At 41.1% G+C, this 13615-nt stretch overlaps 1 protein-coding gene and 1 pseudogene across 1 annotated transcript; both read right to left on the reverse strand.

Annotated features, from left to right (window-relative positions):
- Window positions 1–5764: 5764 nt before the first annotated feature.
- On the reverse strand, window positions 5765–6399 carry LOC112838357 (large ribosomal subunit protein uL11). Its single transcript, XM_025891214.2, has one exon. It carries the CDS (start codon window positions 6325–6327, stop codon window positions 5830–5832), a length of 498 nt encoding a protein of 165 aa, XP_025746999.1. The 5' UTR covers window positions 6328–6399; the 3' UTR covers window positions 5765–5829.
- Window positions 6400–11459: 5060 nt separating this feature from the next.
- Window positions 11460–12385, reverse strand: LOC112838410 (olfactory receptor 2B2-like; annotated as a pseudogene).
- Window positions 12386–13615: the final 1230 nt, after the last annotated feature.

Raw genomic sequence — 13615 nt, forward strand, 5'->3', positions numbered from 1 at the left:
ACTGCTTGGGATTCTCTCTCTCCCTCTGACGCTCCCCCTGCTTGTGTTCTCATTCTCAAATAAATAAATAAAATCTTAAAAAAAAAAAAAAAGACTGCTGTGGGGGCCAAGGGCAGGCTGCCCCAAGATGGGCAACTTTGTCATATTGATTATTTTACTTATTATTATTTTTTATAAAAAACTTTTTTAAAGATTTTATTTATTTATTTGACAGAGAGAGACACAGCGAGCGAGGGAACACAAGCAGGGGGAGTGGGAGAGGGAGAAGCAGGCTTCCCACTGAGCAGGGACCCCACCCGGGGCTTGATCCCAGGACGCTGGGATCATGACCTGAGCCAGGTACTACAGGCTGGTAGGAATATGAGTAGCAGGGAGTCCCATAACGCTTCACCTGGGAGCATACTGTCAATAAAGCACATAATTATTGGCTTCATTATTGGCTTTAGTTCCAGGACTCACCTTTGAAGAATCATGGAAGGCACAGATGTGTTTAACATGGGTAGAATATGCTATGCTAAAGCATGATGCTTTATTTAAGAGGGAGTCACGGGGGGGCCTGGCTGGCTCAGTTGGAAGAGTGTATGACTCAATCTCAGAGTTGTGAGTTCAAGCCCTATGTGGGGTGTAGAGATTACTTAAATAAATAAAACTTAAAATAATAAATAGGTAAAGGGCAGTCATGTACAGAGCATAGTTTGTTCCATAAAAGTTAGAATTCCTACTGATGGGTTAAAACAAGGCAGATTTTAGCATGAGACAAGACGGGACTCCTAAAAGATTGACATTACACCGTGATGACATAGTGAACGCTTCTGGCAATGTGGGAAAATAGAAACATACCTAAAACAGAGATTGGATTACATAATCTACCTAATGCCTTTCCTCTTCAAATTCCGTTTTAGGAATTCTTATAGTTAAATCACATTTTTCATAACCATTTCTGTTAATGACCAAAGGAACAAAAGCAGACGGAGAGAAAATTGTAGACACAACCCAGTGTTTGGGTGAATGTCACATGGAAGCCATTGAGTGAATTCTTGTGGCTTCTCAGGAAAGGGCTGAGCAGAAGCTACCCCAGGAAAAAACGGGATGGCTCCAGTGGGTGAGCCTCTCTGTGGAGGTACCGGAGGGAAGCTGGACTGCATGGCCTGTAAGATCCCTTCCAGCCCGGAAAGTCTATGGCTGTGTCCGTAGCAATCTAAGGGGGATTTGGTATAAGAAATAACTTCCTGAAGATGACATCTGTGATATGTGGACTATGTTAATAAAGAATGCAGCGGAGAAGTCAACTGTATTTGTTTCCGGGGCGGCCATAACAAATTATCAGGAACTTGGTTGCTTAAAATAACAGAAACTGATGATCTCACAGTTCTGGAGATCATGGAGTCCGTAAGGTCCTCTCCCTCTGGAAGCGGTGGGGCTAGGGAGGAGATCTGTTCCTCGTTCCTTTTGTTTCCAGGAGCTGCCGGCATGCCTCGGGACGACTCCTTGACTTGTCATCCCACTGCCCACTCTCCTGGTTTCGTAACCCCTCCTCCTCCTCCGTGTGCCCTGGTCCACTCTCCCTCTGCCTCTCTCAGGAGGACACCCGTGATGCACTTAGAGCCCCCCCAGATAATCCAGGATAACTACCACTCTCAAGATTCTTGACTTCATCAACTCGTTTGCCAGGGAATGTCACATTCACAGGTTCTGGGCACCAGGAAGTGAACATATCTTTCCAGAGTCCTCATTCAACCTTCGACAGCATCCATACCATCAGGGCGGTGTAACCAAACACCCCCAAAGAAAGAAGAATAATGTTAACTTTGAGAACTTTTAGATTCTTAATCAAATGAACAAGAATCCAACTTTATTCCTACCCCTACCTAAGCATCATCACTATTTATTGTCATTAAATTTGTGTGTCTGTGTGTGTGTGTGTGTGTGTGCGTGCAAAATGGTGGTTTATTAAAGCATGGGTTCAGGACCTGTGAGCAGAAAGAGTTGCACCGGGGTCTTGAGGAGTGGTGATTATATACTTGGGAGTTAGGGGAAGTAAGGAAAAGGGAGGTTTCAAAAAAATTTCATATTCTAAAGAGGACCATGACTACAAGATACTGGAGGTCTTGCCATTGTCAAGTTAAGGTTCTTTTCCCCTTCCAGCAAGGTATTAACATTGAGTTGGGAGATTCCTGGAAGAATGTCACACATGTCGCACCCAGAAGTGGGGGATGGGGGGCCATTGCAGGGTGTCAGCTTGTGCTTTGTCTTCAGCCAACCTTCTGCTCCCTCATCATTCCCCCCTGAACAATTTTCACACTTAAATCTTTAGGGTTCGAAGGTGGAATGTCTCATCTTCTGTAACATCTTCCTGCTGAATAGGGGCATAGAGATGTCCCTACCTCTGGGTCAATATTGGTCAGTTGGGAAACAATGAAAGGGGGGGAGCTGAATCCAATGCAGTCAACATGTTTGAACCTCCTTGAGTAGAAAAGATCATCTGTTAGCTGGAAGTTATGGCAGTGAAGGAGTCTTGACACTAGGCAGGGAGACACCGGAAATGGCAACAAAACAAGGTTAATATTATAACGAGAAAGAGAAGTCTGAATAAAAGGTCTTTGATAGTTGACCTTTGATAAATTTCCTTCAGTCCAGGAATTTTAACCAATCATTAAAGAGATCATTTAAAGTGCCAATTTGAGTATTCATGTCAGTTAGAAACCCAGAAATATTTTTGTGGTAATCTGGAATGTATACGCAGCATTGTTTTTATGATAGTGCAAGTTTTATATTCATGCATTTGTATTACTTTAGTATTTAATAGAGAAATGCTATTTTGAGTGTCATTTAGGGCTCTGACCATGTACTTATTAAGAGCTTCCACGTGCCAAACAACATCCTCCAGTCTCAAAGGGAACAAAGATCGATGTTTGGTGGTTATACCAATGACACACAGAACATGTCCACCATTGTTTTAAATTTGGCAGGTTGGCTGGGTTGGTATAATGGCTTTAATAATGTGTCCGTGCATCCAGGCAAAACCCATAGGACATCGGCCTGTCCAGCCTGGGGGGAGCCATGGCCACAGGTTAGAGCTGCATAGCCACTGGGTCCCAGCCAGGAGCCAGCCATCTAATACTGGGCCTCCTTGAACTGCAGTCAGGATATTAAGGGCTATTCGGTTTTGGAGGGCCATCCTTTGAATTTGTGTGAATTTCAGGCCCATTTTTGATCAGGGAGTTATGGCTTGATAATAATCCTCTCCTTAAAATTGCTCTGTGGGCATGTAAGACTAGAAAGGCATTTTTGGGAGTCAGTATAAATATTAATTTCTAAGACTTTTGCCAATTGCAAAGCACAGTTGGGTGCTATTAATTCTGCTTTGGGGGCAGACGTGTTTGCTGACAGGGCTTTGGCCTCAACAGTCTGAGTTAGACTGACTATAGCATACCCAGCTTTTCTTACCCCTCTTTTCCATGAAACTACTGCCATCAGTAAACCAACTGTCATCTGCACTTTCAATAAGGGCATCTTAAATTTGGTCGACTAGAATAAAGAAGATCAATAACTTCTGAACAGTTATGTTCTATAAAAGTATGATGGTCAGGTCTGGGCATAAGGGTAGCTGGCAGGTGTTAAGTATTATTTCAGGCATATCTATAAGCATTGCCTCCCATCATCTATTGGTGGCCTTTGATCCGTAAGACACTGTGGACCTGATGTGAAGTCATTCCAGTCAGGGACTGTCCCATAGCGAGCTTTGAGGTTCCTTTTACCAGAAACACTGTTGTGTGTGCTTGGCTAAAGCTTTTATTTGTAATTGTACCCCAATAGAGGTGGCTTCTAGGATAAATATGACTATGAGGGATGAAACCATCAAGAAGACCTCTTTGTTTGAGGTCCAGCCTTAACAATATCCTAATTACAAGGAATCACTGGAAGTGGGAGAAGACTTGTCAAGAGATAAGGGCATCCCCAGGTACATTAGCCAATCCAATCAGAAAGAAAGTGGGGTCATCCATTATCTCCACAAGTCCATAGTTAACCCCATGGCGTGGGGTATGCTCTGGCTTTTAAGGAAAAATTTTATCATCCCAGCCACACAAATTGGTCAAGGTGCTAGTGGAGTTATACAATCGTTGGGGAATCCATCCCATTTTCCAGCTATGATTAAATAATCAAAGGCACATGGGGTCCTGTTATTATCCTCACAGAATAAAAAGCATGAAGATTATCTAAACATGAGATATTGTAGAAATAGAAAAGGTATTTCTCTGAAGTTTACGTCACGTTGTCTAGCTTAAGCAAACAACATTTCAAGACAATCAGATCTAGGATTTAACATCCACAAAGGTGAGTTATTGAAACATAATTTTTCTCTCTAAAGTAACCCTCATTTCTAGAGATAGCCAAATCAAGACTAATTCATTTGCAGAACAAGTCCAGTTTTAACAAACTTGGTCTAATTATTTACGTGAGCTCAGCAAGAATGATTGATCATATAGATCTTTTAGAATCTGCTTTGCTGGAACTTTAATAAGGAATCTCTAGGTTGAACTTTTAGTAGCCTCTCCAGACCAGAAGCCAAGCCAAGTACTTGCCATCAGACATGCCTGCAATACCCGTAGATGTGGGCGATTCCTCTTCATGAGGTCCCCAGTGTATCCTGGGGTTCCTTCACCTGCCAGGAAGTGACATTCTTTACTCACCTGATGAGGCTGCTGGGAACTCTGTGAGGAAGGAATCAGGCCAACAATTTCAAGGGGCTTTATGGCTCCAGGTTTCATAAAGTCAACCTTAGTTCCTTAAAGCTGTTTGGTCATATCTGAGTCTATGCATGTCTTTCTCAAATACGACATTCCAGTCAAAGCCCTTGGTAAAATAACCAACATTTCCAATGGTGTCCTGTTACAAGGAGAACAGATTCTTATTGAACTTGTGCAAATGACTATGATTGCCATGGAAGAAAGAACACTTACTGAGACCTTTTCAATCAGAGGGTTCAGGTAGAGAGAAAAGGTAAATGCTTTGTTTACAAACAAATACTTTATCACATCTCTGTTAAGTCATAGATGTTAAGGAAAAGTTTCCTTAATCTGGATGAGTAAGCATTAGAGAATCAGCAATGTTTTAAATAAGAGTCACAAAACTATAATCTAATCTTTTTAGTTTATTTAGTCCCATGTTACTATTTATTGTTCAGTGTGAATGCAGCTTTTTTAGTTAGTTCTGGAAATTCTGTCCCATTTCAGTTTTAGAATTTAAGATGTCAAAAACCTGTATTTGTCCTAAAAGTCCTTTATATGAGTTTCCTTGAGATGAACCATTTTACAAGAGAATAAGAACAATAACTATAAACGACAAGACTCAAAAATGGACATGGTTAAACATCTGATAAGAGGTTACAACTTAGCTGGCAAGGAAATCCAGGTATATCTGTGACACATAACACATTAATAGTCAAAATATCGAGTGATGATGACCTTTTACCAGAAGGTAACATACCAAACAAACAAGCCTAATTAGTCAATGAGACTTGTTTACGATTTAAATCTTGGGGAAGTTTGCTAAAATCTTAAGAAGTTTTAAAACACATGCCTAGATGGGATTAGGGATCATCAAAGACCTGATAAAGGCAAAACATAGAAACTGGTTTTCTGGGCAGACAAAAGAGAAAAAAACCTTTGTTTACATTTTCTTATCAAGAGCAGACCAACAATTCAAGAAAACTTATCTTTTTGAAAAGAGAGAAAGCAGACTTTCCATATTATACCAATGTACTTTTTTTTTTTTTTTTTTTTTTTTTGGTTGTCAAATGATCCTTTATTGAAACATTTTCCTTTGTAGTTAACTAGCCGGGCATTCCAGCGCACCACTGTTGATGTCATCTATGATGTCATGAGGGTGGCGGCCATCTACATTGCAGCCCACAGACTGGGCAGTCCCCAGGATCTCTTTAATGGTTCCAGAGAGTTCTCTCGCTAAAGATCGGTGTCGCATCTGTCGGGCAATATTGACAATCTCATCAAAAGTGATATTTCCACTGTGCTTAATGTTTTTCTGCTTCTTTCTGTCTCTTGGTGGTTCCTTGAGGGCTTTGATAATCAGGGCAGAGGCAGAAGGTACCACTTCAATCTGGGCCTGTCTGTTCTGAATGGTCAGTTTCACCGTAATCCTTAGACCCTTCCAATCACCGGTTGCCTTGGCGATGTCATCACCCACCTTTTTTGGAGACAGACCCAGCGGGCCTATCTTCGGGGCCAGGGCAGACGTGGCACCGACTTCGCCACCGGTGCACCTCAGGTACACGACTTTGATCTCGTTGGGGTCGAACTTAGGCGGCATGGCGGAGGCGGCTGGTGTCGGATGAACCCAGATTCGGGACGACCGAAGAAAGTTGCACCTTTGCCTCCCCGAGCCGAAAGCCAAAAGTATACCAATGTACTTTTAAAATACATTCATTTCAATCTTAGTCCATTCTTACCACACCAAAAATTCCTTTCCAAGGATTTCCCATCACAAACCTTCTACAACTTTCTTTTGCATTCAGATTTTGCCCCAAGCCATTTCCTTCCAAACAAACATCTTTTTTAGCACAAAATTACTGCCTTTTACCTTAGCCATTAGAATTTTTAAACTAGATACATTTTCCTGTTTGAAACAATAGGAGGTAGATTATGTAATTTTTCAATACATACACTTAATTAACCAGGGGGCAAAAATTGGTGGAGAAATGAAACTCCTTTGTGAAGATACGAACAATTCATATATTTGATATAGTTTTGAAAAGGTGAATGAACATTAGAACCATATAGATAGTAATTAGAAATAAGTAAGGGACAGGCGGGGCTAGGTAGGGAGAGATAGATACGGGGCTATGTGATCAGGCTCACAGAAATCCAAAAAATGTGGAGGTGTGGGGAAACCAGAGATCTGGGAACAAAGGGAACCACCCTGCCCTAGGTGTGTGGGGTGAGTGTATTTTTTATGATAATCACCTGTGACCAACAAGGAATAACCAGACCCTAAAAAGGAAGTAAGCAATTGGAGGTGTTATTGATAGAACTTGATCAATGGTGATATCAATAGAAACGTTAAAAGGATTTAAGTTCCCCGGTTAGCTTTACTATAAAAGACCAACACTAAAAGCCCTCATTGGCAACCCTGTCGGGACCCCTCTCACTCTTGAGAGCTTTTTCTGTATCTTCACTTAATAAACTTCTATCACTTTATTCACTCTCCTTTGTCGGCGGGATTCATTCTTCGACTCTGTGAGACAAGAACCTAGCTCTCCCGCTTCAGAAAGACAATTGAATTTGTGTATTTGTGTGTAATTTAAATATAGACCTAGTCACACTTATGTCCGTTGTTTACATTAAATATGATAATCATATTACCACAAATATACATGCCTATCAGTATCCAGTATACCCTGCCTGAGGCTCGTTCTTGGCGGTCTGGCTCGGGGGCTCACTGAAGAGTGGCAAGTAAAGAAAAATGCAAAACCCACTGTTTGAGGTCCTTTTCTGGGAGAGCGCTGGGAAGAGAAGGGAAATTCTTCTCTACCCTCAAGTTCTCCCAGCTGGACTAAGAATTAAATTGACAGGAGACAGATTAACAAGAGAAAACAAAACAAAACAAAACAAAAAAACCAGTTTTATTCTGTGCACACAGAGGCCCAATTATGAAATTGAGCCCTAAAGAAATGACCAAGGCAAACAGTGTTTATACTTTTTAGACAAAAAGGCGATAAATCGATGAGGATTTGACAGGACAAAGAAAACTTAACTTTGGGAACTTCAAGTAGTGAGGAATTCTAAACAGAATTTGGGCTCAGTCGTAATTAGGAACAAGGATTGTCTATACAGCCTTCTTGGCCCTGAATTCCCTACCTCTGGTGAGAAAGGCTGTCTCTCTACCTCCTGGTACAGGGAGGGCAACTTTTTGGGCGATTTCTTTCCTGCTTTCAGGGGACAGAGGAGGGTCAGAGGGTCAGAGGGTCAGAGCGTCCTTCTTGCACAGACTGTCTGTTAAGTAACTTTTATTTAGAATAATCAACATGACAAAGTGGCCCATCTGGGGTGGGGATGGGCTCCCCTTGCCCTCCACACTGTTGTCTTGTAGAAGCATCTTAGTCTCATAATGTATCTCTTCAAAGGTGAGTCCTGGAACTGAAGCCAATAATTAAGCCAATAATTACGTGCTTTATTGACAGTATGCTCCCAGGTGAGACGTTATGGGGCTCCCTGCTACTCAAATTCCTACTAGCCTGTAGTACATAATATGAAAAGAAACACCTCTGCATTAGTTTACGTTCAATTTCACCCATTTACTTATGGCTTCTATCTTTTAATTTTATTTCTGACTTCCATAGAATTATCAGTTTCTCTCGGTTTGGTGTCACTTTTAATCTAGTATGCCTGTCATCTCTGAGTTCATACAAGTTAGTGATAAGCGCATGTTCTAGTAGGACAAATGAGTATAATCCCTGTGACAACAGTATCTTCCTTCCAGAGTGGTAAGGTTTTAGGAATCACCTTCTGAGGGAGGTTTTACTAGCAGATAGTGTAGAGGCTACTTTTAGACAAGAGGCTTGAGCAATAGGACCTTGAGCAAAGCACAAGAGCCCACAGTGACCACCAAGCTGAATGCAAATAGGCTCATTAGGAAACCCACCTCGAAATAGCCATGAGCCCTAACTAACCAATGGGCTGCTTAGAACCAGGCACAGTTAACAAAAAGGGGAACGTTTCATAGATCCCCATGCCTCCCCCACTCTGCCCTGTAACTGTGGGTCCTCACCACTGTCTCGCGGCAAGATAGTCTCTCCTTTGCTGTCGGGCCCACAGCTCCCTTGCAGTTTGTTCAAAAAACTTCTCTTTTGTTCTGCCCTGGGTGAATCCTTCACCTCCCGCACGGCTAGCCCCCCATCCTCAATGGGGTCACCCCACAGACAGGAGCAAATAGAAATGCTTCACCATCTTAGTCAGTATTACATCATGTTATACAAAACTATGAGAAATGTGCAAATTCTACTCAGAAATCGAGATATGTTATATATGTATAACATTTCCTAATAATATCAGTCTAGTACATCTATAAAAATAGACTGTTTAGTATTTGTTGTTCTAAATGAAACCAGAATGGATTCTAGTTAGAGTATGTAGTTTAAATAATGTATTAAATACATTAACTAATATATTGTATATTACATTAAGTAATAAGTAATATAGTACATAAGCTAATATACTAAATCTATGTATTTAAATAAAAATATATATCATATATTTATATTAATGTATATTAATATATAATATTTTAACTTACATAATTTTTAAAATAATCACAAACTGATAGTAAAATATTTGTATATGTATCTTGTATTAATTGTATCACTTCAAAGCTTACCATTATATCATGCATTGATTCAGTTAGTGGCTCATTTTTAAAATTGCAAAATACCTCAATTTCCATCACTCTGATTTCACTGCTATGCCTCACAATTTTTTTTTTAATTTTATTTATTTATTCATGAGAGACAGAGAGAGAGAGAGAGAGAGGCAAGGGAGAAGCAGGCTCCCAAGGAGCAGGGAGCCCGATGCGGGACCCGATCCCAGGACTCTGGGATCAGGATCTGAGCTGAAGGCAGACGCTTAACCATCTGAGCCACCCAGGCGCCCTATGCCTCACAATTCTTTAAGGTCACTGACATTGACTTTGAGATCATATCAAAATTTATCTCTGGAAGTCCAGTATATTATTTATTCAGACTTCAAAATATGAATGTATTTTCTTTGGGGAATGTCCTCTCATACTTCAATCTATTCTTTTAGTGTTTTGCTTCCATTTTCCTTTTTAATTAGACTTCTCATCGATGGAGATAAAAAGATAGGAACTCAGCAAAACATCTTCATTTATTTTAAATATTAGCCCAGCAGTCTTTAAAGTGTGGTCCCCTGATCAACGTTACCTAGGCATTCATTAGATATTCATTAGATATGCAAATTTCCAACCCCCTCCCTCACCCAGACCTTAGAAAATCTAGGGGTAGGGTGTGGATTTTAAAGCCCTCCCGGTGGTTCTGATACTTTTTTTTTTACAAGTTTTAAGATCCGTTGTGTTGTGTTGTAATTACCCTGAGGCAGAAATGTATGCTGTGATTGGAAGATCTTTTTTTTTTTTTAGATTTTATTTATTTGAGAGAGAGAGAATGAGAGAGAGAGAGCACGAGAGGGAAGAGGGTCAGAGGGAGAAGCAGACTCCCCGCCGAGCAGGGAGCCCGATGCGGGACTCGAATCCGGGACTCCAGGATCACGACCTGAGCCGAAGGAAGTCGCTCAACCAACTGAGCCACCCAGGCGCCCCTGTGATTGGAAGATCTTAAGAAGAAACGTGCTAATCGCATTTCTTAGTTACTGTATTTTCTGTTTTTATGATATATTTAGTAGAAGGATAAAATTGGGAAAAGAAGGATAGTGAAGAGGCAGTTAAAATGATTACAATGTGACAATCGTAAATCCTAAAATCAACCAAATAGCCAACTCACAGCTCTAGGTGTTTTCCTCAGCCCTTTGATGAGCTCTGAAGGCCATGTGGAATTAATATCAATTACAGTCTTTTCTACCTCAGGGGAACCCACGTGGAATTAATAAGCTTTGCTTCTTGCACGAGAAAAGAGCATTAGACAAGTAATGGACATCATTATATGATGTGCTATTTTCATGATTTAGACTATAAGTGCTTTAGGATTTAAAAGGAGAGAGAGAATATAGACAGTAAGAGAATCATGAAAAGCTTTTTTTCAAAAAACATCTATTTGATTCAGGGCTAAAATGTAGCTACAGTTTTCTTTGGTAGATGGACTAGAATAGGACAGTTTAATTTAGAAGTGGAAAGTAGAGAAGCAGGAGAATAGAAGATCTAGTGAAACAGCGGAATAAAAATTATTGTGGATTTTCGCACCCTGTGGGGATAGTGCTAATAATTTAAGCTGGGGCCGTTAACCTTGTATCTACAGTTAAGAGGAGGGGGCTGTGAATGGTTTTATGGACTTCTGTCAAATTTCCTACAGAAGTGTGGGTTGAGCCTGTGTGGATGTATTTGGGTTGACTGTGGGTTGAGTGTGTGTGGATGTATTTGCATGTGTATAAAAATGTCTTGTCTACTACGCTTTTATTCTAGTCTCACAGGACTCTAACTCTCCCTCAAGTACACAAACCAGGGGTATAAACCTTGAGATATTAAATATTTTAAGGTCACACTATTTCAGGGGATCATAGTAGACCAGTTCTTGGGCCTCGTAAAATGACTATATTTGGGCAGTTGAAAATAAATTTTCTATCAATGACATTTTATTTGAGGAAGATCACCATAATAGTTCTTTCTAAGAGTAGTGAGAATAAGGTAACGTGGAGACAATTAAATTATTAAAATGCATAAACCTCAAGTCTTTAAGAAAGCCTATCATTTGGGCATTCCTATTTCTTAAATAAAAAGACCCTCACAATCAACCTCTTAAATGCTTCCTTTATGTCTTGGTTTCTAAGTGTGTATATGAGGGGGTTCAGCGTGGTGTGATGATCCCATAGAAGAGGGACACCATCTTTCCCCGGTCCTTGGAGGCAGGGGATGGTGGTTGCCGGTACATGTAGATAGCTGTACCATAGAACAGTGATGCCACAACCAGATGGGAGCCACATGTGCCAAATGCCTTTCAGCTGACTGGATTCTCAACACTGCATGGACAATAAAAGCATAAGACATAAGGATTGGTATCACGGGTATTAAAGAGAAACAGCCCACTGATAAAGAAGAGTTCAGCCTCGTTTGCTGTTGTGTCTACACAGGACAACTTGAGCAGAGCAGGGACTTCACAGAAGTGATCTACTTCTCGACGGCCACAGAGTGGCATCTGAAGGGTCCAGGTGGACTGCAGCACTGAGTTGCCAAAGCCACTAAGCCAGGATGCGGCTGCCAGCTGAAGGCAGAGCCTTTGGTGCATGATAACTGAGTAATGGAGAGGCCGACAAATAGCTACAAACCTATCAAAGGATGTGACGGCCAAGAGAAGACATTCAGTGGAGCCCAAGGCCAGGAAATGAAGAGCTGGGCCACACGCCACCCTAACGAATCACTGTCCTGGTGCTGCATATGTTTACCAACATCTGAGGAACCGTACTTGTGGTGCAGCAAAGGTCCAGGAGTGACAGATTGGTAAGAAAAAAGTACATGGGGGAATGGAGTTTGGGGTCCAGGTGAGACACAAGAATTATTGCCAGATTGCCGAAGATAGTCAAGATGTAGGAAGCCAGGAGGACCACAAAGAGTGGGAGCTCCAGCCCTGGTAGGTCTGAGAAACCGAGGAGGATGAAGTCCGGTGGACACTCTCATTCCCCTGGCTCATGATCAGTGGTTCAGCTCTTCGTTCCCTGAAACGTAAAAGGTCAGTAAGTTACAAATGCATATTTACTGTCAGTTGGTTATCATCACTTTGTTAATAATTTATATAAATCACAGACTGATGGCATTAATAATGTGAAAAATATATTGATAAAAATATAAATATCTTTCCAAGTATTTCAAAAGTGTTTCTGTGTTTATAACAGTGTCTTCGCAAAATGGATTTCAAAACTTTTAAAGCATGTCATCAGTTTCCACATTCATGGAATGTGTCCTTTGGCCTTTGTTTTACAAGTTCATTGTTCTCACTTCTTTCTGCCTGGGTACCTCCTCTTGGGTTGAAGTCAGCATAGTTCTGAGGCGCCTGGGCGGCTCAGTGGGTTAAGAAGCAACTGACTCTTGATTTTGGCTCAGGTCATGATCTCAGGGTCATGAGACTCAGCCCACACACGCTTAGAGGCGGCTTGAGTTTCTTTCTTTCCCTCTCTTTCTGCCCCCCCCTCCCCCGACTCACTCTAAATGAATGAATGAATGAATGAATGAATGAATAAAATCTTTAAAAAAAGAAGCTTGCATAGTTCCTGCCATTGGAATTTATTCTAACTCTCTCCTTAATGCCAATGAGATTCCCTGTTTGTGCAAATTAGTTAAAATTGTTTAAATCTCACCCCTCCCACCCTGAAAAAAATGTAGATAGTATCTAGAAAGTCATCAGACACAATTTAAGGAGATATGTTCTTTTACTTTTTAGAAGCTCAGAATTCACATAGGATTTTTTATTTTTTATTTATTTATTTATTTGTTTAAAAGATTTTTTTTATTTATTCATGACAGACAGAGAGAGAGAGAGAGAGAGAAGCAGAGGGAGAAGCAGACTCCCAAGGAGCAGGGAGCCCTATGCGGGACTCGATCCCGGGACCCTGGGATCATGACCTGAGCCGAAGGCAGACGCTTAACCATCTGAGCCACCCAGGCGCCCTAGGATTTTTTAATAATAAGGATCTTGAAGTCTGACAGGCCTGGGATCACACTTTGCCCAGTTAGTCACATTACCCTTGTTTCGTATCCTCTGATCTTCAGGCTTTTCATCTGCAGGGTGAAAATAGTGATGCTTTTTTAAATTGTCTTCATCTGAGGCATAGATGCACACCCTTCAATCTGGACGCTGACCCTCAGAAACAGAGCAGTGTGGATGAAAGGAACTTCAGTGATTCAGGGCCTCTGAGGTGCTCAA

Source organism: Callorhinus ursinus, unplaced genomic scaffold (genome assembly GCF_003265705.2).
Source record: "Callorhinus ursinus isolate GAN/ISIS: 27379988/994484 unplaced genomic scaffold, GSC_fseal_2.0 scaffold129, whole genome shotgun sequence".
NCBI classification, from domain to species: Eukaryota; Metazoa; Chordata; class Mammalia; order Carnivora; family Otariidae; genus Callorhinus; species Callorhinus ursinus.

Excerpts from the sequence above, each read along its gene's own strand:
- LOC112838357 (XM_025891214.2), bottom strand. The coding sequence starts at position 6,327 with ATGCCGCCTAAGTTCGACCCCAACGAGATCAAAGTCGTGTACCTGAGG.